The following is a 21,910-nucleotide window of genomic DNA, read 5'->3' as shown; positions in this document are numbered from 1 at the left end:
CTTCACTCGCCTCCATTGTCTCTCTCTATCTCCCAATTTTGTTTTTATCTTCGCTTCTATAGTTTTTTTAAAATTATTATTAAATTTAATTTTCATTTTATAATCTTCATGTATGGTATCGGTAAAATAATAATAATAATAAAATAACTTTTATGCAAATTCTTTTATACATGTATTCAATTACATAATGCTAATAAAAATTACTACGATTATTATAAATAATTATCCAAAAGAACAGTTGTGATTATATTACTGTGTAGAACATTATAAATACATTAAAATTAAGCTATAAAAATAATTATTTTATAAAATTATTATTTAAAAAATTATCTAAACCATAAATTTAATTGCATACCAAGATAAACAGTTTAAAGAAATAAATTCTTTACGAATACATTAAAGTTAAAATTTTTAAAAAATATTCCAAAAAAATCAAATTTTCTTGAATAACTTTTAACTATTCAAAATTTGAAATAATAGAGGTATAATTTCACAAGTTTTTAATTATGATTTAGTTAATATATGTCCTAAAAATACATATTAAAATTATTAGTTAAAAATATTTTATAAAAAATGTATAATTTAAGTTTTTGTTAAAATAAATATTTAAAAATTTCCACAAAGTCCTTAACTAAACCTTTCAAATTATTATTTTCCCAAAATATAACTTCTTTTCATTAATACATGAACTGATGAAAGATGGGGTTGACCAACAGGCCTGCAACATCACAAAGTAGACTAAAAGAAAATAAAATAAAAGATAGAGTTTTTGTTAACAAGTGTTTTATTTGATATTGTTATTTAAGATAGATATTTTTAAATTTTTAATAATACAGACACAATAAAAACATAAAAGGTTTCAATTTTTTTTTTTAATTTTTACCACTTATTTCAAAAATTTAAATTAATAGAAGAAGATATCATAAATAGTTATATCTTTAACATTCTTCCTAAAATAAGAGCCTCTTTTAAATTTATTTGATTTTTATAAAGGTTTTCTTTTATTTATTTACTTTATGCTATTTTTTATTTTTGGAAAGCTGATAGAAAGAAGTATTATGAATAATTATATCTCTAATACTCTCTCTCAAGCAAGATCTCTATCAATTTTTAATAGAGACACTTGTTGGTAATTCACTAATTCTACGAAAATAAATTGCCTAGAGCTGTAAAAATAAGTAAAATTGAACGGATCAGCAAAGAAATCTAAATTAAAGAAAGCAATTCATCAGAGAGCAATGAGGCCGAAATTAAGAATTTAAGATGTCCTGAGGAGATCTAGTATATTTGTCATGTAGTCCAACATTTGATATATTCAATAATTTTGCCAATGTCTTCCACAGTTCCACTCTTCCTTATGTGATGGAATGCTTTTACCGAAAAAAATACACTTGGGGACCATAGCACACTCTTAAGATAGCAAGAGTATTAATTAGGAGCAGACCCGTTATGCTTGTTATTGTTATCTTGTGGTCCTCGACTCCTCGTCACTTGGTGATTCTGTATGCGTATTTGGGAGTTGGGAAATTATAGTTAACAAGATTTACGAAGGTGAACTAATTATCTCTAACAGACAAATATCCATGTATGAATAAATTATCCCGAAGGATACCTCCACGTCTAAGCCTCTCCCATTGATCAAATACTTCATCTGCTTCTAAAGTTGGGAACTTATGATTAAAGAACTTGTTGCCATGAAAAAAATACCAGGAAATGATTTTCAACTAATCATTGGGGAATAATGGAACCCGCAAATAATATATAGAGCTGAACGGGGTGAACAAAAGATAGAAAAGAAAGAACAAGAAACAACTTGGTTAATCCATACCCTCAATTTTCCAAAAAGTTGGAGTGCCTCAAAAACTCTGGCTCTTTTCTTGATCCAACTTGAAAGTATAAATTAACTCTCAACTCCTTTAGAAATCATACAGATTGCTAGATATGAAGGGAAGAAAAATTGGGTTCCTTTCTTTCTTTTTTTTTTTTTTTGGTTTCCTCATGTATAGATGGAACCACGGTATATGTTGGTGATAAAACTGGTATAAACCAACGAATTCCAATGACTCTGACCCATCTCCTGTGAAAATCACAAGGCAACCTGTTTATCTGTTGCCTTGTAGTAAAGCATCTTCTGTACATAGAACATCATGTAACCCTGGGCCGCCCTCACAATGTTCTCATCAACTCGAGTAATCCAAGCATCGTCGCACTTGTACCACTGATTGCTTAATCGCAGGTAAGTTACATAATGGCCAGCATCTAGCTTGCCAGAGTGAGTGACGACAGCAAACAATTCAAACTCCGAAGACATGTCATTCGGAGCATCGGGCTCGTCTCCGTCAAAAGGAAAGATTCTGTTCCCAAACCGACTCCTTAGGATTGACGATGAAAGATAAGGTGCCATGTCCAGTGAGAAGGGGAACTGGAGATAGCGGTCCACCTTTCTCGACATCTTTCTTGTTGAAGAATGCTCAAATCTCTTTATATGGAAGCAAGAAACAAGGGGAAGCTTCCTTATGGACATTTGCTTGAGAGTTTCCTGCCTGACTTGACACTGCTGACAAAAAAATTTTTGGTCCGACCCCAATCTCTCTGCTCTTGTAAATCTCTCCAAGCAACCCACTAGGGTAGATGTCCCACAGTTTTGGCTAGAACTCATTAAATCAGACTCACCATTGCAAGAATGATTGGATGTTGCTGCGGCCTTCTTGGTAGAACCTACTTGATTTGGTTCCAAGTCCAGTGAGATGTCTATGCAAGGATCATAAGTTGTGGATGTGAAACCACAGGCCATACACATAACATCTGATCGCAGGATACCAGAGAATACCCTATGAGCAATACAACAGTCACCACTGCCTGCACCATCAATGAAATTGAGGTCACACAAAATGTTACCTTAAAGTGATTCGTTTATGAGCAAATCTAGCGTTGAAAATATTTTTTTTCACATTTCAGCAATTTCATTAACTTTTTTCAGCACATAAATAAGGTAATATTGTAATTCCTTCTAAGTTAAATAATTAGAAGTCAGAAACCAAGCTCACCCCAATCTTAAAGCTGAGATGCTAAAGTGAGAAGAATGAGTTTAAACCGTGGAATCAACCACTCGTGCATTTATCAGGTTACGCTGCCTAATTTTCACCCTTCAGGTGAGATGCTTGTGCATCAGACTATCCTTTTTAAATAGATTATTTCCTAGGCTCTCACCAAGATGCACAGGTCAGAGTCCACACTCCACAATACCGTGCTTCCTAAACAGATAGCTGATAACTGGTTGTATACTACGCCATAAACAACTAAACTTAAATGCTCCTCATTAACCAAAAGAAGGACACATAAGGACACATAACTTGCATGAAAGCCAAGGAGGCATAACTGCAGGAAAACTCACAGGATTCTAACACATTGATCATTGCCCGAAAACTAATGCAACCTTGTCTCCCTGACAGAGCATGCCTTGTTTAATTAGAACCTAAACATGGAAAAAGGTGGAGTTAATATTAACATCACTTGATCTGGAATCTCCTATATGATTATTGAAGAGGCTAAGGCAAAATTGACTTACTGGGACACACTGGAGTATAGCAGCTAACACCATCACACCAGAAGATTGTGGTTGAGAGAATAAGCCCTAATTGTTTGAGCAATTGTCAACTCCTAATGCAATAAGCAAGAGACCTAAACCCTCCCCTGCAGTTAAATATTGCAGTAACTCTGTTATCTTATTTGAACAATTTTTAATGCAAGAAGGAAAACTGAAATCAAGACAATGCGCCCTATTGATCATCTTCCACAATCAGCATGGTTGTAAGTTGTAACTATGATTAAGCTGAGCTAATTCATCAATTTGTCAGCTGTTGAAATTGGTAACAGATTAGTCTCTTATAACATCTAAGGGATTTGTGTTCTTGACAATCCAATGCTACTTCAGAATACCAGAGACAAGCCTCCTAGTGTCCAAAGTTATCAAATCCTCTCATAAATATTATATTATTTAGTAAGTAATAGAATTTGATCACTGGTGAAATCTTCTCAACATGGTAATAACACCATAATCAAAGATACAAAATGAGAAGCATTGCAACAATCAATATCCTGGTTTTCTAAAGACTATGACAGGGACATGAATGCACTGAATAAACATAATACAGAAGATCTATAAAAATAAAACAATACAAAACCCTAAAGAATGGTACCAACTTCAACAAGAGTTAGACAACAGCTACAAGCCATTGCTATTTAAGGAAAAAAGAAGATTCAGTTTTATGAAGAAAAATAATTAATTGTATAAACCAGAAGAAGCCACTTTCCTAATTTTAGCAGTGAACTCAAAAACGAGTAAAGAAATTTCAACCACCCTTAAAATTTTCAATTTCACTTTGATTTTCGGATTGTTTGTTTACACAAAAAGCACCGAAATTGAAGTGTCATCATGCAAGAAATTTCTTTCATGCCATAAAAGTCAAACCTAGCGGCCTCTTTCCTCCCAAAAGAATGCAATGATATTTGTGCAAATAAAACTTGTCCATCGGTTACGCCACATGATCGATAACTAACTTCCGTACAAACAAAGATCATTCAAAGTTACTACGAAATGACATGGAACTCTTTTTATCATCTACAAATTTTTATTTCTGAATTTAACAGAAAGAGAATGCTCATGCCACATGTTTTGTAAGGCATTTCATGCTAATCATCTGTACTAGATATGATCACTGACAAAGAAAAACATCATGGATCCCATCACGTGAAAAATGAAAAACTTATGACCTTCACTATCCAGCTTGCGACGATCCTTCTCCACCTTTTCATGGATCCCATCAAGCATGGAAATGAAGAACTCATGCGCATCTTGTTGTTCATAACTGGCAAGGTTAGCTGCATGCTGCCACCAACTGAAAGATAACAAGAACAAATCAAACTGATAAGTAAACTTTCTATATTAGAGTGACCTTATCAAAACAGAACCCCACCAGATTTATACATATATAAATATAGAAACAACACAACAACAACATCAATCAATCTACAAACATAGAAACAAAACAAAAACTACATAGAGGAGTAAACAAACCCTACATACAGTACAGAATGCAAAACCATGGCTCTATAAGCACCTGTATAAGAATTTTGCGGGGCTATAAGGAACACGATCTCCCGAAAACGCAGCTGAGAACATAGCATCCATGTCACAAGCCAAGCATACTCGCGCATTATTGGTCCCGTTAGAGCCACCACTGTTGCCTCCGCGTCTCTTCGGCCCATTGCTTCCAACACCGTCACCGGCATTGCTCTTCCTCTGACAAAAATACCGGTTGTGCCGATCGCTCAAGAAGTAGTTCCTCAAGGGCGGCGTATGAAGCAGCGCCTGCAGCACCGAGTTCATGAAGCACGTGTTCCCGAGATTGTTCAACCCGCGCAGTCCCCACGGCAAATCCGGCGAGGAATTATCGCCGGCACCAGCGATCGGGCCGGAGCAGGTCGCGATCGTAGCTCTCTCGCGCAGATCCGGCGCCCAGGGCCGGTAATCAACCCTGCGTCGCTTCCGGAGATTCTCAGGCTGGGGAGGCGGGATTGCCGGTGATCCAGCTCCGCCGAGGGTGGAAGCGGCGGTCTGCGCGATCACGACGGCGGCGTCAAAGTCGCGATCGTAGACCTGGTCGCGACACGCGCAGCAGAAGAGCTCAGCGCGGTCTACGTCGACGGCGATCTGGTGGCCGTGCGGCATGGAGGCGGCGTGAGCTGCAGCGTGGGAGGAGGAGCCAGCGGCAGGGGAATGGCAGGAGACGGCGGCGCAAGTCATGCAGGAGTAGAGGCGGGAGGGAGCGGAGAGGCCGCAGGCGGCGCAGCTGGGGACCTCGTCGGGATCGCGACGTAGGGCGGCGCGGCCGCCGGGAGGCTTGATCCGGAGACAGGCATGGAGAGCGCGGAAGGGCTTGGAGGAGGTGCGGCGGAACTCGGCGAGGTGGGGACAGGGGTGGGGGACGATCTGGGTGTTGATCTTGGAGGACATGGCGGTGGAGGAGGGTGAAAATGTGGCGGCTGGTGGTAACCCTAGGATTGGAGGGCGTAAGGATCATGGACGGCTGAGATTGGAAGAATGGGAGTGAGGGCGCATTGAGTTTGATGAATGATTCGTTTCTGTTATTCTTCTTCTGTTTGGTTATGTGTTTCGTTTCTATTTATTGCCTACTATTGCGGATGGCTGTGTCTTTGTGAATTCTGAATTGTGTGTTGTGGGACTGTGGGAGTGGCTCTACACTCTGACCTCCTCTTCTTTCCTCTTCTCTACATTTTCTTTCTCACTTACTCACTCTCTTACTCCTCTTTCTTTCGGCCCAAATAAAGGGCCGAGTTCCACTATTAAATGTGAGGGGAAAAAATTCCAAAAAATTTTGGACTTTTTAAAAAACATATCAGTTATGTTTTATTAAACCATTTGGTTAAGTTTAATAAATCAAAATAAAAATTTTAAAAGTAATATTAACAATCAATTTCAGTCAATATTTATCAAACAAGTATAATATAAAATCCACCACACATAATTATTTTTTGAATTTGAATTTTGGATGTTTTTTTTTTAGTTTTAATTTTTTTTCTCTTATGTTTAATGTTGGCTGTAAGATTAGTCGTGTAATATTGGTTGCCAAAATTTTCTCAAATCTTAATATTATGTGTATGTTAAAATTAGTTGTTATGAAAGATATGTATTGTTTAACTCATTTTTAATATATATTTTATATTTCAATATATATTTTATATTAGTGATAGATTTAATATCTATCTAGCATAGTTGAAACATAAATTAAAAAATTTTAATTGATAATTTAAAAAAAATTAAAATAACTCTAGATCTTTAATAAATATAAATGTATTAAATATATAAAATTATATTAAATTTGTTAAGTTAAGAAAAAATATAAATTAATTTTAAAAAATAACTTTTAGAAACACTCTTAATTTTTAAAATATGATTACACAATTTTTTTTATTCACTAAATATAAAATAAAGTTCTCGTACTTTACAAGTGCATGTAAAGAAGTGCTTTTAATTTTCAATTATAACGAAAAATCTCAATTTTTCCCTTCACTTCAAAAATATTTTTATATGCATTGATTAGTAAAATCACTACATTAAATAACAAATAAAACGTAACCTACAGCTAATTTTTTTTTCTTTTTCTCTACTGTTTTATCCTCTCATATAAAAAAGTTTAGTGATAAAAAAAAAACAGAAGAAAATAAAGATCTCCATTTTAAAAAGGATTATTAATCCATTAACAAGCTAAAAGATTTGGAAAACATAAAGATGAAAGTGGGATATGAAAATCAAACAAGCATTACAACAATATCTTTTCTGTTCCAGCATTCATAATATAAGCTTGATTAATATTTGAATCCCAACTTAGAGATTGGTATTTGTATGTTAAGCTTGATTAATATTTTAATCCCAACTTAGAGATTGGTATTTGTCACATACATACCCATCTAACATAAATATATGTAACTTATAATGGTCATGAATGATGAATGATAATCATGCTTCAGGTTTTAGCATTGCCCTTTTGAAAGTCACAAATGCCTTTAAGAAATTTGAGATAGGGAATTGAAGGAAATCCCAGAAACACGAACGACCAGCAATCATCGGAAAGCGTTGTGACAGCATTGCAGCATGCTTGTGTTAAATTGCTGCTTCTTTGGAACTGAAACAGTGCCTCTGTGACTGCAGACACACACTCTGGTGTGTTGTAGAATGCTTGGAGGCACTTTCCGGGATCTGCTTGGCCCAGGCCCACATGTGAAAGCCCAATCTGAGCCCAAATCAACATGCATGCAGCTCCAACTGCCACCATTCTCGTCAAACTCAAAGCCATTGCGATTGAGAATTTGTGCAAGTTTCTGGCTAACTATATATATATATATAATTAATTGATGAGTTTACTTAAGAGAAGTTTGGTAACGTAGGGGTAATTAATCCATCCAAATTACCGTTATTAGGGATTAAATTATTAATTATCTGCGCCCCATAACGTTACTTGGTTGAATTAATCACATGCATGTAGTTATGTAGTGAAGGATTTCAGCTTTGTGCAAACCGTCACCTTTCATGACGAAGTACTTTGTGCTATGAAAGAAATCATGCATGTGTGGCACATGATGACACGTGCAAACACTATGATTTTGTTCCATTTATTTATTTATGGTAAACGAAGCAATATCATCTGGTTTTACATCACGTAAATTTATCCTAAAGTAATCTATCTTTTTATGAATGATGTTATGATATCTAAGATCAGGCCACTTGATTTGGGGAACTAAATTAACATACATTAGAAGAAAAATAATATAAGACTAACTGATAACCTAGTTATACCGTAATCGCTGATTGATTAGTAAAATTTCCCATATCTCAAAAAGGACTAAACATAATTGTTGTATCAAAGCTTAGTTGTTTCGGGAATGAAGAAGCTCATCCCTGCGTTCTCTAATTTTATCCATATCAAGATTGCTCTGATGCTATTGTTAGATTAAAATAGATTTAATTACTACCTTGGTCTTATAATTTTACCAAATTTGTAATTAGATCTTTATATTTTTTTATTAAATCTCTACACAATTATTTTTTAATTTTATAATAAGATCATTGTTAGTGTAAAAAATGTTAGAATTAACAGAAGTTTTTTTTTTTTGTTAAAAGTATCTACAATTAAAAACTTAATTAGATTATTAACCACATGTTTTTTAAGAAAAATATTTCATTATAACATCTTTTATATGAAAATGACTTGATTACAAAATTAAGAATACTGTAGATACCTAATTAAAAAAAAAAATAAAAGTGTAAGAACCTAATTACAATTTGATAAAACTATAGAAACAAATAGAATAATTAAACCATTAAAATATGTATGGATACCAAAATCATGAGAAGGAAGAAATGAAAGATGTAAAGAGAAGCACATGAAAAAAGCAGAGTCATAATATTAGAAAATTTGAAGAGAAAGCTCGGCGACCTTAAATTAGATTTGGCCACTATTCCGTATTATCGCTATCGTGACAATCTCTAAACCCCAATTTTAATACTCCAATTGGGATTTATTCGGAACCCTGCCTTTTTTTCTTTTCAGAATTGGTGGAAAATGCATATTTGGAACCAAATAAGAAAGCATCTTGAATCTCACTAAGCTCTTCGGAATCTACCTACCAAGATTCAGACGAGAGATATTCAAAAGCGCACGCGAAATCACGTGGAATGCAAGCAAATTATTCATATTAGAATCGCTAAGAACAAAAAACGAGAAGCAGATTAGAACCAATGAGAAATATTAATATAACAATAATAATCGTTCACATTTTAATAAAGCAAGATAGGTTTACTCAACAAGGTTACTAATTTCTGTCCTAATCACTAAACTCGACTCAAATCCATTCCCCGGGATACAATTTCCTACTAATACAATTCTGAATTCACTTTCTCTTCTTAGATGGTGGCTGTGGAGTCTCCTCTTCATCTTCCTCCTCCTCTTCTTCCTCATCTTCCCCCTCATCATCATCATCTTCCTCATCCCCATCATCGTCATCATCATCCTCCCCATCATCGCTGCCTCCAGCACCATTAGCCTCAGGATCATCTTCAGGATCACCCCCTTCCTCGTCACCTTCATCACCTGAATATTCCTCTTCTCCATCATCATCCTCATCATGTGCATCCTCATCGTCGTCATCGTCATCATCCTCATCATCATCTGTTTCACTATTCTTGTTTTCTAGGAAAGCATGTTTCCTCCCACGAAGGTCTTCTAAAGGAAACCTGACCAAGATTTAATATATGTCAAAATATTTAATTAAATTAAACATTATTATATCAAAACAACTGCCGTATCTTCAATGTCAACATGAATTTATGCTTACCTTGCATCAGTCAAATTTGAAGATGCCGAATCACTGACACGACTCAGCAGATATCCAATCTGAGGGGAAAAATCAGACAGAAGGAAAACAAAAGATGTTTACTGAATTCAATGCAACAGATTATAACAAGTATATTATAGTTCATACTCAACAAACACTTCTAAGATAAACTGAAGCTATGGCATGCATATGTGGATGAAATTCTATGTCACAAACTTAAATCTACTAATGCAGTTTTAAGAATTGTTCATATCCAAGAAGAAATTGTTTGTCATCCGTTCTCTCTGTAATATTCACAATGGGACTTTGGACAGACAGATCCACTTTAGTATACAATATACAAAGAAACTAATAGAATACTTTGCATCTGCTAAGGTCATATTTGATATATAAACTTTAAACTCTTAACCCTATAGGGACGGGAAAAGCAAAAGGAATAAGTGGAAAATTGTTCTTTCCAATTGATGCGTTGTGTATTTCCCTCATGCATGAAAAGCCCAAACTACATCAAATTTTACAGCCTAGAGGCCGAAAATGCAACAACAGGCATGCACATACGAGTGAAATGCAACATCTGAATATGCCAATAACAATTTGTATAAACTAAAAGCAACGCATCTATCTAAATCTAATAGCATATTTAGTCATGACTTACAGCAAGCACCAAAACACATCATGAATTGGTCAAAACTCAAAACCCGGTAGCTAAAAGTGGGAACAGGTAAGCAGTTCCAGTTAAATCCAATCTAGTTACATGAAAGTGAAACACAACTGTAAAAGGAAACACTTCTAGCATAGGTACTAAAAACAAGATAAGACACGGAAACAAATCCACCATTCCTTCGTAGTCCTTACTGAACTAAGCAAATCACATGGAAACAATGAAAAACACAGAGAACCAAAAATTCTTAGAAACAGCAATGATTGAATGAGGTTCGAAGTGACTGAAAAGTGCAAGATTCTAAAGAGAGAGAGAAAGAGGAATGAATTACGAGAGCGAGAGATTGGGCAGAAGCGAGGACAGTGTGGGCCAGAAGAGAAGGAATCTGAAGCTGAAGAACCTCCATTGGCAAAAAGAGTGTGAAGCTGAAGCTAGAAAGCAGAGAGTCAATGGGTTTCGGTCCGAATCTGGTTACAGTAAACCCCTCTTTCTCCACCGTTTTAGGGTTTTTGTGTACGCCAATCCTATTCCCTCTTTTTTGTTATTCTCACCCCCCAACTTTTCTTTCCTTCCACTCCTAACCCTATTTTATTATTTTATTATTTTGATAATTCAGATTTGAGCCTGAAGCCCGTTCTGGTCTTCTGGAAGTGCCCCTAACAATTTTCTATTTTCCCAAATTCCACTTGTGACCTTCTTTTATTTTTATCCACTAATTTTTAGAGCTGATTTCTTTCTTCTTCTTCTTTTTTTATTTTCTTTTTTGGGCCAACAAACTCTAAATTTTCGAGTCGTCTTTGGATCTAGTTACCCTGTGGGCTTCGGCCACTTTTTGCGACCAAAAACAATAATTTAGTAGAATTACTCTCCGAATCAAAAATTCAAAATACACTATTTTTACTCTCTTCTATTATGCAATTATTTTTTATTTAAAAATTTTCCAATTTTAATGTCCCAATAAAAAAATTCAAGCTAGAGGCAGGTTTCAAATATAAATCGTTTTCACAGATAGATATAACAAAATGCTACTGTTATAAACCAAAAAAGAAAAAAGTGAAACGAGTATAACAAGTAAGCAACCGTATATATGTAAAATGAAAAATACCTGAAATAATTAAAACTTAAGCCAGTTAAGTGTAACTGATACAGTTTTGTATTACTTAATGGACAAAAAGACATCACAAAAGTAAAGCATTACGACAACCACAAGCACAAGCAAAGTTGGGACCATAGCCTGATTATGATTATCAATCAGTGACTTTATAGTGGGGATGCAATTTTGCAAAGTAGATGTGACAAGGAAATGATGCTATAACTAGGTATCACTATGCATATATATTCAAAATCGAAACATACAACATTACCCCAAAAGATTCATTATATATAATTGATCAAAAGTGTTTATAAGTGTTAATTTCAAGGCTGAATCTATGATTCCTGCACTGCCATTGTGTCACAACCATTCAAGGAATAATTGTATTCATAAATTTCCTCTTTGCAAATGCCAACCACCATTTATTTGGTGTGCCATTAGGCCTGTACGCAACGCTCAATAACCTCCCACTTGTTTCTTCCCTTATCTGCTTCAAATAATTCCTGAACAATTCTGCATTCGAAGAAATCACAAAGCTTGGAACATAGGGATATATATAAATATGATCTATAAATAACTTATCTAAAGACAATTTAAGTTCAATATAAGCATGGTGCCTGAAATTGCAATTGCACCCATAAATATCTGACTAAAATCGTAATGAATGTAAACCCAGAAGCCATGGCATTCAGTTCAGTTATTATAGATGATCAGCTCTTTGAAAATACTAGCACATAGTCACAAATCCGTTTGATTAAACTCTCAAGAAAGAGGCATCATTAAAAATATACAAGATATATGAGACAATAAACCATGCATAGTGTTATAAAAGTCAAGAGTTTACAGTTTAAGTCATGGAATTTTATTAGTTAATGGAAGTATTCGCATAACCAATTTTAGAAAGCAAAATCCCCCCACCCACCCCTCCCCCCTTCCCTCTCTTTCTTTCTTTTCCCGGTCGAAAGTTTAACCACTATAGCACGAGAATGGATCCCCTCAGTTTTCTTTTCCTCAATTGTTTTGTAAAGTGTGATCTTTACCATTCAACATCTTCTATCACATGTTTTCTCTTGGACTCACTTAAGGAATGTAAGGTGAGAGATCACACTTTACAAAATAATTGAGAAAAAAAATGAGAGGATCCATTCCCAGTTTAGCACCACTACAAAATATGGTTTCCAACAGCCAGATTATAGACACAACTCAATTAAAATTTAGAACTATTTAAAACAAGCCTTTCTGACCCAGACGATAACAGCCTTGAGTTAACTACGTCTCATGCAGTATTCTCAAGTTATGAAATGCCTACTCGACTATAAAGGTCCTAGTGGCTGCAACGGTGAGGCCCAATGCCCTGACACCAACACACATGAACATTGAATCTAACAAACCTGATTAACTTATGATTTAACATATGAACCCAGGAAGGAGTCTTATACAGCATTGTACTCATGATGATGCTAGTACAATCCCTGCCGCCATGCAAAAGCAGGGACAAAGTACATATGCCAAGCTCTGTTATGGAGTTTACAGACCTTTAGGCATATTATCCTTCAAGCCTAACTATTCAACAAAATATTCCATTCTCTACCATTGTGCCTTTACAGGTACCCATGCTGCCACAACTAGCTGATGGTGCAGCTATTGATCCCTGGCATGACCGAAACCACTGCATACCACCCTGCCCGCGGCAGGAGGAGCAACTTCTTCTGTTATTCCCAAATTGTTACTTTCGTACTCATAAGGAAAAAATCTTAATACATGGCAGATACTTGTTTGCCCAAGACTTCAGCTATAATAGTGGATCCCATTTTCGTTTTTATTATAAACCATCCAGAACTAACTTAGAAATCCAAGCTACCAAGTTGATTGTCACCTTGGCATTCCTGGATTCAAAACGATGAGGCAGTGATACAAGTTGTTTTGTAAACAATGTTACACACTAAAGCATATGCAAACACACATTTCCCCATGTGAGTTGAAAATGAAGTAAGGCAGCACATGTGGAGATTCTATTCTACCAAATCATCAGCAAGCAACTGAATAGAATATATCACAAAAGTAAGGCAGCACACTAATTAATTGACTTCACCCATAATCAACATGTTCCGATATATACGCTTATACATCTAGCCATAGGAGCATAAAGGTAAAGGAAACAGCTCAGCTATCACACATTCACATTAATATAAGGGATGAAACAAGAGATTGACCTGCTTCCTCATGTGATTGAGGAAGTGGAAGAAGGCCCGGAAAAGGAAATCCAGACTCTCCAGGGACCGGAACCTTCTCAAGTCCCAAATTGATGATAGCTTTTGTCCCTTCAGCTAAAGTTCTGCAACCTTCAAGCCTCTTGAGAGCAACATTGATGTAGAATGTCAAATATATGAGAAGCTTATCAGCAGGGCTCTTGATATCAAAGTTCCTGAAGAATACATTCGCTCTGAAGAAGGTTATGGCTTCATCCACTATATCAGTTCTATCTGCACCACACACACAACAACAACAACAGCATGAATCTCAGATTCTGAACAATCACAGCAATTTAATAGCACAATCAAAGAAAAGAATTGTGAAAACCTTGATCTGAAACAGGAGCAGGTCCCTTGATGTGGCTCTTGAGAGGAAGTAGAGGGCAACCACAAGCGCTATCGACTTCATCTTCATTCACAAAACTAGAGTGATAAACCTAACAACAACCACAGACTTCATTTCCAATTTGCTAATTAAAATTAAGAATTTGCATAAGCATAAGTGTAATTACAGAAACAAAATTGAATCCCCGTACCATATCTCATGTGACGGTAATAGCAATAATTGCAGCGCCTGATCAAGATTACCCCCTCAGAGTGAATTCATGAACCGAACGTGAAGAGAACGAAAATTGCGAGCAACTAACTTGCGGTAATGGAAATGGATCTCTCTAGTTTTTTATATTTTTTGTTTTCTTTCGTCGAAATAATTTTCAACAGTTAAGCACTTAAGGTTTTTATTTTTTTTTTGTCAAATACATTAGATAACTCTAATTCTAAATAGAGAAAGTATAGGGAGTTAATAGAGTATTTTTACAATGTGTATAAGGAGTTTAGGAATCAATTAAGTAAGATTTCAAATGTTTATTATTATTTGGTATCCGAATGGTTATTCTAGATAGTATCAATGTATTGTGTTTGAGAAATTAGTAGTATTTTACTCTAAATATTCATTTTTTAATTCATATTAGACTAGATAAATAGTCTATTGTACATATAAATATTTCATTAGCTCCCTAGTGGGATTCAAATAAATATTACATAACACACTCACACACTTATTATATGTTACATCAACAGCTAAGATATTTTTTCAATCAGTTATAATAGGTTGTATTTGAATTCGAAATCTTTAGGTGTAGAAGAAGAGATTATGCCATTTAAATTATAGTTTATTGGTGTTAATTAAACACTTTTTTTGTTTCTCACGGTATTCTCCGACCCGACATGTCAAATACTAATCCTTCACGGATCTGAGCTCTAGTTAAGAGTGTCACTGGCCAATAGATTACTGCATGCACAAAGCGGAATTTAAACTTCCGACGCTTGCTTAAGTAGACAAGTGGCCAATCGAAGTTGGTTGTTAATTAAACACTTAAGTTAACAGAAGTGAACATATGGGCCCAGACGTCCTATGTTAAAGTCCAATCCATCAGGCCCATGACAACTTTTGTAGCCAGTAGCCACATCATGATTTTGACTTGCCACCTCCCACCTGCCACCAAATTCAGTTGGATGTTCTTTATACATTAATTGTCATTAACCAGTCTTCTTGTGTAAATTGTGATTAGCCAATTGCTATATTTGTTGCTGTAAATTGTAGTTGAGAATTAATTAATATCAATATTGTGTATCCTCCTTGTCCAAATATCAGAGATACGTCAAATTGATAGTGTCTCGGAGTTCATGTAGCCTTGGGCCGTATAGGTATTAATATATTTTCTTAGTCTTAGTTCTAGGAATATATTATATTAGTATATTATATACACATTCTGTTGTTATCAAAACATTAATATAGTATTCACCACTTGGGGCTCATGAGGTACCCACATATTTGTGCTCAATATTCAAAGGGAAAATTTTTCCTTGACATCATCCTAGAGCCGTTCATTCAAATACTATGCAAAATTTTGAAAATGACCCAAGTTTTCGTACATCTTATAGTCAATGCAAATCTAGCAATCTAGTTCTTTAATCACATGAACAACCAGTAGCAACCTGTCAATGTTTTCCTGGTATATCAGTTTGATTTATCATACAATTACAATAAGAATGGTAGTTACATGTGAAGTGTCTCTATCTTATTGAATTCAATTTGGATTTAGAGATTTTTTAAAACACCCTTTAACTTTTTTTTATACCTAACAATAGAAGGCACGACCAACTATGAGCACATTTTGAAACAGCATTGCATTTACTTGTATGATAGTAGCATTACCCAAGAATGGCAAGTGGCAGTGATTGTTATTGGAGTTGCGTCACATGTTTTCAGCTAATAACACTCTGTCTCCAGCTGCAGCCACAGGAAACTAACTAACATAGGCATAGCCCTCATGTGTGAGGTTGGTAATGTGTTTCATTTAAATGAGAATGATGCTTTTTTTTTGTGTTTCCGTGATGTGGAAGGATCCCATCATATTCAATGCTTCAATATAAGAACACATTACACTGACTTTTCAATGCATATACATTTTTCTTTCTTCTTTTCTTGTCACATTGCTTCTACCAAGCTTAAAAGCAGCAAGATATTCAAAAACACGAAATTATATGTGATTTTTTAAAAGGATAAATCAAGTAAGCATAGACAAATAATATTTAATTTCTTAGTAAAGTGGCTCGTTACAAAGCAAAATCTTGGTTTATGAAATGCTAAATACAATTCCAAGGAGAAAAAGAAAAGGGGAATTGAACAAAAACCATTAGACTGAAGTGCAGAGTACAATGTTAAACCCATTTCTTATAAACAAGAGAGATTTTTTACCAGAATTTGTAGCTCATAATGGTAAATCCAACCCACTAGGATAAAGAATGATGCAATTTGAAAAGCTAACTATACATGTCAATTCTAGTGGGGGACAAGAAAAACCCAAAAAAGTAAAGACTAGTGAGAAGTTGCAGGAGCAATCAAATTTTAGATTAGGCTAGAAAATGAAGCCGTCAATTCGTATGGAAAGTTTGACGGCTCCCTTTGCGCAGCTAGTTCATGGATGTCCCTCACAATGTCAAAGACTGCCTCTGGTTGTGCTAACTTCAATGCATTCTCTGCCATTTTCTTCCGTTCATCTTGTTTTGTGCTGAACCACTCTGCCACGATTTTTGCTGTTTCCTTAGAACTCCTGGTGAAGACACCAGCTCCATTGTCTACCACATAGGGCACATTTCCCTTTTCCTGTATTTATTATCATTGAAACTGTTAATCAATATTGGAATGAAGACAAAGACAGGAAGAGTGAAAGGCAAGGATCAGAACCCTTTTAATCATTCACCTGTCCAGGGATATAATCATTGAGAATTATGGGAAGCCCTCTGATCAATGCTTCTGAAATTGTCCCTGGTCCAGCCTGAGAATATCATGGAACCAATGAGCCTATGCTAAAATATTAACATGTGAAGTTGCAAATATTGAGTCAGCAAATTGGCTTAACTTACTTTTGTTATGATGCAATCACAGGCTCCCATCCATTTTGCCATTTGTTTCTCAAATCCTCTAATCTACACAAACCAAACAACAAAAGTTTGATTAGTATGTCCTATTCTGTTATGCTCATCTCTAGTACTTGCAATTCATACACCATAGATTTAAGGAGTGAAGCCTGTTAAATTGGCACCTTCACTGGAACCTTCCATTCGATAGCTTCAAGGGTGGATGCTAGGTTCTTGTTACGACCGCATATGATTACTATCTGGCCGATTGGCTTCTGAGCTTCTTTGTCATAAAGCGATTCTCCCAAGGCCTTTGCAGTTTTCTTGACAGGACCAAATCCTTCACCACCCCCCATCAGCAAAACTGCAGGCAGGACGGGATCCATCTCAAATTCTGCCCTTAGTTCATCCTATAAAATTAAAAGGAGAAAGCCAGGTCCATCACGGAGAACAAGAGCTATATTCATAGTAGAGTTTCAGTATGCATAATGCATTTTATGCATACCTTCACTAGAACTGCGCGTGCGAACGAAGGCCTAATGGGCAAGCCACAAACTTTGATTTGTTCCTCACTAAGGCCTTCTTGTTGTGCTTTCTTAGCCACCTCTTGTGAAGGGCAGTAGCATCTATTCACCCAAGGATGAAACCTACAAACATGTTAAACATAGCACCTAAACATTAATTGATGAATGATGAACTTTTACTTCAGAACAAGGGGAATTAACATAATGAAATGTAAAAATATATAGACTTAACTTACCAAGTAGGATGGCAAGTAGTAAGGTCTGTAATGACAGTGGAAAATATAACTTTCTTCTGCAGGCCTTGCCATTTTAGAACCCACAATGGAATATGCTGCATCAATGGATGCACGCTGATTATAATAGCCGGCTTCACCTCCATCAGCCCTGCTTCCACATCCCTAAAAAATCACATATTGCATTAGAAAAATGGAAAGATTCTACAGCTACAGAATTTATTAATTGTTACCATTGTAGTTATTTTACAAATGATAATAATGATGACATAACATGTTGCAAATGAATCAATAATTTAACACTACAAAATGAAGTTAGTCATTGGATGGCAAAAACTAATGAGGAAATCTCAGGAGAGGAATGTACCTAGCATAGTAGGCGGCAATGGCAGCTAAATATGCAGAGTGTATCCATCTTGGAGAAGTACTATGAAAAGCAACATTCCAAAGTTGAACATGCTTAACCATGAATTTGTATTGTCCCTCCATATCATTCAATGGCCACCCTGTGTATTCCTTCCAAACATCCTTAATGAATACCTGCAAAATTGAGTAGGCCACCTTATCAGCATAGAGAGATTTAGGTAACAAACTAAAAGAAGAAAAACCAGCAAAAGGCAACAAATACAAAAAACTAATCCTTGTTTCCCAAAGAGAAAAAGATTGAAAACAAAAGCCAGAGGGCAAAAAGCTCCAAGAAGAAAAGAAAAGTAAGCCAAGTAGCGACAAATTCTGCGTTACCACAAAGCTAGCTAGCTAGCCAAACATGAAAGACAAAAGCACATGAATGATGAATCACAGAAAAATATCCCACAACCATAAAAATTATATATTCTTAAAAAAAAAAACAAAATTTTTCAAATTTAAGGCCAAAAAAAGAATCTTTTGCGGCAGAATTTGAAAAAATTTGAATGAGCTGCAGAATTTGTTACATACAGAAGCATCAAAATTGAAAAGCATCAGATCCAAATCAAACACCAAAGGCAGGAAGCAATTAGAACAAATAGTAAAAATAGAAGGTAACAATGGATGAATCATGAATTACCCTGTACTCATCACCGAATTCGATTTGGAAGGCATCACGGATGGCCTCAGCGGAAGCTCTGTGGCCACCACCGGTGTCACTCATGAGGATCAAGACATTTTTAGTCTTTTCAGCTCCAATCTCCATGAGCTCCATTCCAGCATCAGCTCCATCAGCATCCTGTTGGGACGAAGAACTCTCATTGTTGAAACTCTTCTTGCTTCCGAACACCTTCTCAGCCAACGTCTTCTTGGGCGGCGACCCTTCCACAACCTCCATGAGAGGAAGAACAAGACAAACCAAAGAGGAGAAAAAAAAAGTTTCCTTTTTCTTCCTGGAGAAGAAACAAGTTTTGCAGCAGAAGCAGAAGGAAAAACGGTTACCAAACGGTCAACGGGCGTTCCCGCCAGCAGAGGCGGAGGAAAGAGTGGAAGAGAGAAAGGAGTGGAAGAAATGATTGGTTGGTAATGGTGAAATGCAAATTGGTACGTTCCTTTTCGTTCGTTAATAATGGGTCATGAGAAATTGAGATGCTAGAATTATGCTTTGGCATTTTTCGACACTGCTGTGACTTCGCTGCCTCATGACCGTTGGATCTCTTCTTCCTCGATGGAATGTTCGGCTACCAAGATTCGAATCTTTCTTTGCGTTGTCATAAAATTGTAACACTGCTTCTGCCGAGTTGTTTACATCATGCTTCTATTTATAATTTACGCTCTATGGACACTCTTCTTTTTTGCTCTCTTGCCCTCTTCATTCCATGTATTTGCATTTCTCCCCCTTTTCTATCTTCTGCCTGTACTGTAAGACAAGTAAATAGGATCATTTAAGTTATGATATTAATTATTCGGATAAAGTATATTTTTTATTCACGAATTTTATTAAAAAATTTTAAAATATTTTTAAATTTTAATTTTTTTTAATTGTATCAATTTTATTTTTATGTTCACATTTTTTTTATTAAATTGATGTAAATTGAAAACATTAAAATAAAATTAAAATAAATTAAAATTTAATAGTATTTTTTAAAATTTTTGATAAATTTTAATATTAAAAAATATATTTTACTCAAATAAATTTTACTATTTAGAATTTTGCATTAAAATAATAATACATGATAAAAATTCACATGTAATTATTTTTATGTAAAGTTGATAATTAAAAATGTTAAAAAAATATGTTTAACTAAATTATTATTTAATAGTTCTTAATTATTATTAACTTACTGCATATAAATTTTTACCATAATGCATAGATTTCACGAAACAATTATGTTAAGTATATATTAAAATCAACTATGAAAAATAACTACTAATATAAATATATATTGAAATTTAAAATACACATAAAAATAGTTAAATTATGTAAATATATAATGATTGGTTATGATATGTATATAGTATTTTTTATTTAAAATATATTTTTTATTTAAGGATATTGCTAATAATTATTTAAAGATATTGGTTAAGAAAGTAAATAATAAGAAAAAAAATTAGCATTAATATTTTTAAAATATTTGATAGTAAAATTTTTAAGTGCAAATTTGATTCAGTAAAAATTGGATTGATATGTTTATCAAAGGTTAAAACAAAGAAAAAAGGTATAGATTTTGGCATCTATATAAAAGAAAGTTAAATTTAAGGTGCTTTATTCGGTAGATGGTATTTAAAAGTTTAAACATATCATCCTAGTAATTCATTCTTAGTTTATTTTCGGTGTCCATCCACCATCCAATTTTTTTTTCTCCATTTTATTCCTATTGCCGACATGTCCTCATAGCATTGTGTATTTGCATGGCAGGCGTGTATATTTTTTGTTGCATACGCAGATATTAATGTTTGGATTTTGGTTGTTGACAATATTTGATTGGACTGTTTTGCCCTCGCCATCTCTTGTAAGCATTGGCTTATGGGGTTTGCTTCCAAGGAAGAAATATAATTTTTAAATTTTACTTTAAGACAAAAATGATTGAATTACATAATAACCCACTTTGGGTTGGGAAACATCTATTTAATTTCTACGATTCGTCACTTAGTGGGTTCCTCACTTTCTTGACTTAGATGTTTACTAATAGAAAAAAGCTAAACGAATAGGATTCTGCTAGAGCCAATTTGAGTATAGTATTATAGTTAATTAGTCGAAAAATATGTTGGTTACATAAAAAAAATAAAATAACTTTTTATTATTTTTATTTTTTAAAATTTTAAAATTAAAAACCAAAAAAACAGTTAACTAAATTGATTTATGCTATAGTTAGTTTCTTAGAGCTTCTCAAACGAATATTATTTGCGACTTTTAAAAATAAAAGAAAAAAAAGAAAAAATTGCATCAGTCTTTATGTGAAGTAAATAGTCGATAATTATTAGATAATAATTCAGTCAAATCATCTAGCGGTTCTCGACTATTAACTTTACATGATATCAACTATATGTGAGTCTTTGTTTAATAAAAAAAAAAGTTTTCTTTTAATTATAGAAAAATACTATTTATCCTTTAAAATTAGGAAAAGTATGAGGAGCCAATAGAATAAACCTTTAATCAATCATTTTAAGGATTTATTATTATTTAATTAATTTTAATACTTATTTTTATGTATCAATTGTTCAAAAAATCAAAAAAGTTATTTATTTTTTATTTTTTTTCTTTTCTAAAAATTGAATAAAAAATAATATTTAAAGGACAGCTAATTACATAAAATATTACTTATTCTTTAAAATTTAGTCTTTAATCAATTTTTTTATAAATTTATTATTTAATTAATTTAAATACCTACTTTCTCTTTCAC

The 21,910-nt window shown here is 34.4% G+C and overlaps 5 protein-coding genes across 6 annotated transcripts; all 5 read right to left on the bottom strand.

The window, feature by feature from the left end:
- Positions 1–1,936: 1,936 nt before the first annotated feature.
- LOC130980907 (ubiquitin C-terminal hydrolase 22-like) lies at positions 1,937–6,319 on the bottom strand. The gene is made up of 3 exons (XM_057904553.1): positions 5,121–6,319; positions 4,774–4,898; positions 1,937–2,859 (listed from the first exon to the last, which is right to left on the bottom strand). The coding sequence occupies exons 1-3, from the start codon at positions 6,014–6,016 to the stop codon at positions 2,087–2,089; spliced, it is 1,794 nt and encodes a 597-aa protein (XP_057760536.1). The 5' UTR covers positions 6,017–6,319; the 3' UTR covers positions 1,937–2,086.
- Positions 6,320–7,547: 1,228 nt separating this feature from the next.
- On the bottom strand, positions 7,548–7,877 carry LOC130932756 (uncharacterized). The gene has a single exon (XM_057862169.1). The coding sequence runs from the start codon at positions 7,875–7,877 to the stop codon at positions 7,548–7,550; it is 330 nt and encodes a 109-aa protein (XP_057718152.1).
- Positions 7,878–9,310: 1,433 nt separating this feature from the next.
- On the bottom strand, positions 9,311–11,166 carry LOC130968805 (phosphopantothenoylcysteine decarboxylase subunit VHS3-like). Its single transcript, XM_057894274.1, has 3 exons — positions 10,908–11,166; positions 9,916–9,974; positions 9,311–9,814 (listed from the first exon to the last, which is right to left on the bottom strand). The coding sequence occupies exons 1-3, from the start codon at positions 10,980–10,982 to the stop codon at positions 9,472–9,474; spliced, it is 477 nt and encodes a 158-aa protein (XP_057750257.1). The 5' UTR covers positions 10,983–11,166; the 3' UTR covers positions 9,311–9,471.
- Positions 11,167–11,682: 516 nt separating this feature from the next.
- Positions 11,683–14,669, bottom strand: LOC130968791 (actin-related protein 2/3 complex subunit 3). 2 transcript variants are annotated; one of them, XM_057894256.1, is made up of 4 exons: positions 14,458–14,669; positions 14,250–14,358; positions 13,883–14,152; positions 11,683–12,182 (listed from the first exon to the last, which is right to left on the bottom strand). In XM_057894256.1, the coding sequence occupies exons 1-4, from the start codon at positions 14,458–14,460 to the stop codon at positions 12,040–12,042; spliced, it is 525 nt and encodes a 174-aa protein (XP_057750239.1). In that variant the 5' UTR covers positions 14,461–14,669; the 3' UTR covers positions 11,683–12,039. The 2 variants fall into 2 exon arrangements, with proteins under 2 accessions (XP_057750239.1, XP_057750247.1); XM_057894264.1 differs by having other exon boundaries at positions 11,683–12,172.
- A 1,833-nt stretch (positions 14,670–16,502) lies between these two features.
- Positions 16,503–19,773, bottom strand: LOC130968783 (monogalactosyldiacylglycerol synthase 2, chloroplastic). Its single transcript, XM_057894244.1, has 8 exons — positions 19,147–19,773; positions 18,469–18,641; positions 18,105–18,266; positions 17,850–17,991; positions 17,530–17,754; positions 17,351–17,413; positions 17,188–17,262; positions 16,503–17,090 (listed from the first exon to the last, which is right to left on the bottom strand). Exons 1-8 carry the CDS (start codon positions 19,402–19,404, stop codon positions 16,833–16,835), a joined length of 1,356 nt encoding a protein of 451 aa, XP_057750227.1. The 5' UTR covers positions 19,405–19,773; the 3' UTR covers positions 16,503–16,832.
- Positions 19,774–21,910: the final 2,137 nt, after the last annotated feature.

This window comes from Arachis stenosperma, chromosome 1 (assembly GCF_014773155.1).
Source record: "Arachis stenosperma cultivar V10309 chromosome 1, arast.V10309.gnm1.PFL2, whole genome shotgun sequence".
In the NCBI taxonomy this organism is placed as follows: Eukaryota; Viridiplantae; Streptophyta; class Magnoliopsida; order Fabales; family Fabaceae; genus Arachis; species Arachis stenosperma.
The sequence above is the reverse complement of the archived record's forward strand: the minus strand, read 5'-3'. Positions and strand labels throughout refer to the sequence as shown.

Coding starts and splice junctions, on each gene's coding strand:
- LOC130968805 (XM_057894274.1), bottom strand. CDS start 10,982: ATGGAGGTTCTTCAGCTTCAGATTCCTTCTCTTCTGGCCCACACTGTC. Junction 9,975..10,907: donor CTGCCCAATCTCTCGCTCTC/GTAATTCATTCC, acceptor TTTTCCCCTCAG/ATTGGATATCTGCTGAGTCG. Junction 9,815..9,915: donor TCAAATTTGACTGATGCAAG/GTAAGCATAAAT, acceptor AATCTTGGTCAG/GTTTCCTTTAGAAGACCTTC.
- LOC130980907 (XM_057904553.1), bottom strand. CDS start 6,016: ATGTCCTCCAAGATCAACACCCAGATCGTCCCCCACCCCTGTCCCCAC. Junction 4,899..5,120: donor CCCGCAAAATTCTTATACAG/GTGCTTATAGAG, acceptor GTTATCTTTCAG/TTGGTGGCAGCATGCAGCTA. Junction 2,860..4,773: donor TCGCAAGCTGGATAGTGAAG/GTCATAAGTTTT, acceptor TTGATGGTGCAG/GCAGTGGTGACTGTTGTATT.
- LOC130968783 (XM_057894244.1), bottom strand. CDS start 19,404: ATGGAGGTTGTGGAAGGGTCGCCGCCCAAGAAGACGTTGGCTGAGAAG. Junction 18,642..19,146: donor AATTCGGTGATGAGTACAGG/GTAATTCATGAT, acceptor TCAATTTTGCAG/GTATTCATTAAGGATGTTTG. Junction 18,267..18,468: donor ATTGCCGCCTACTATGCTAG/GTACATTCCTCT, acceptor GTGATTTTTTAG/GGATGTGGAAGCAGGGCTGA.
- LOC130932756 (XM_057862169.1), bottom strand. CDS start 7,877: ATGGCTTTGAGTTTGACGAGAATGGTGGCAGTTGGAGCTGCATGCATG.
- LOC130968791 (XM_057894256.1), bottom strand. Junction 14,153..14,249: donor TGCTCCTGTTTCAGATCAAG/GTTTTCACAATT, acceptor TGTGTGGTGCAG/ATAGAACTGATATAGTGGAT. Junction 12,183..13,882: donor TCAATCACATGAGGAAGCAG/GTCAATCTCTTG, acceptor CTTCGAATGCAG/AATTGTTCAGGAATTATTTG.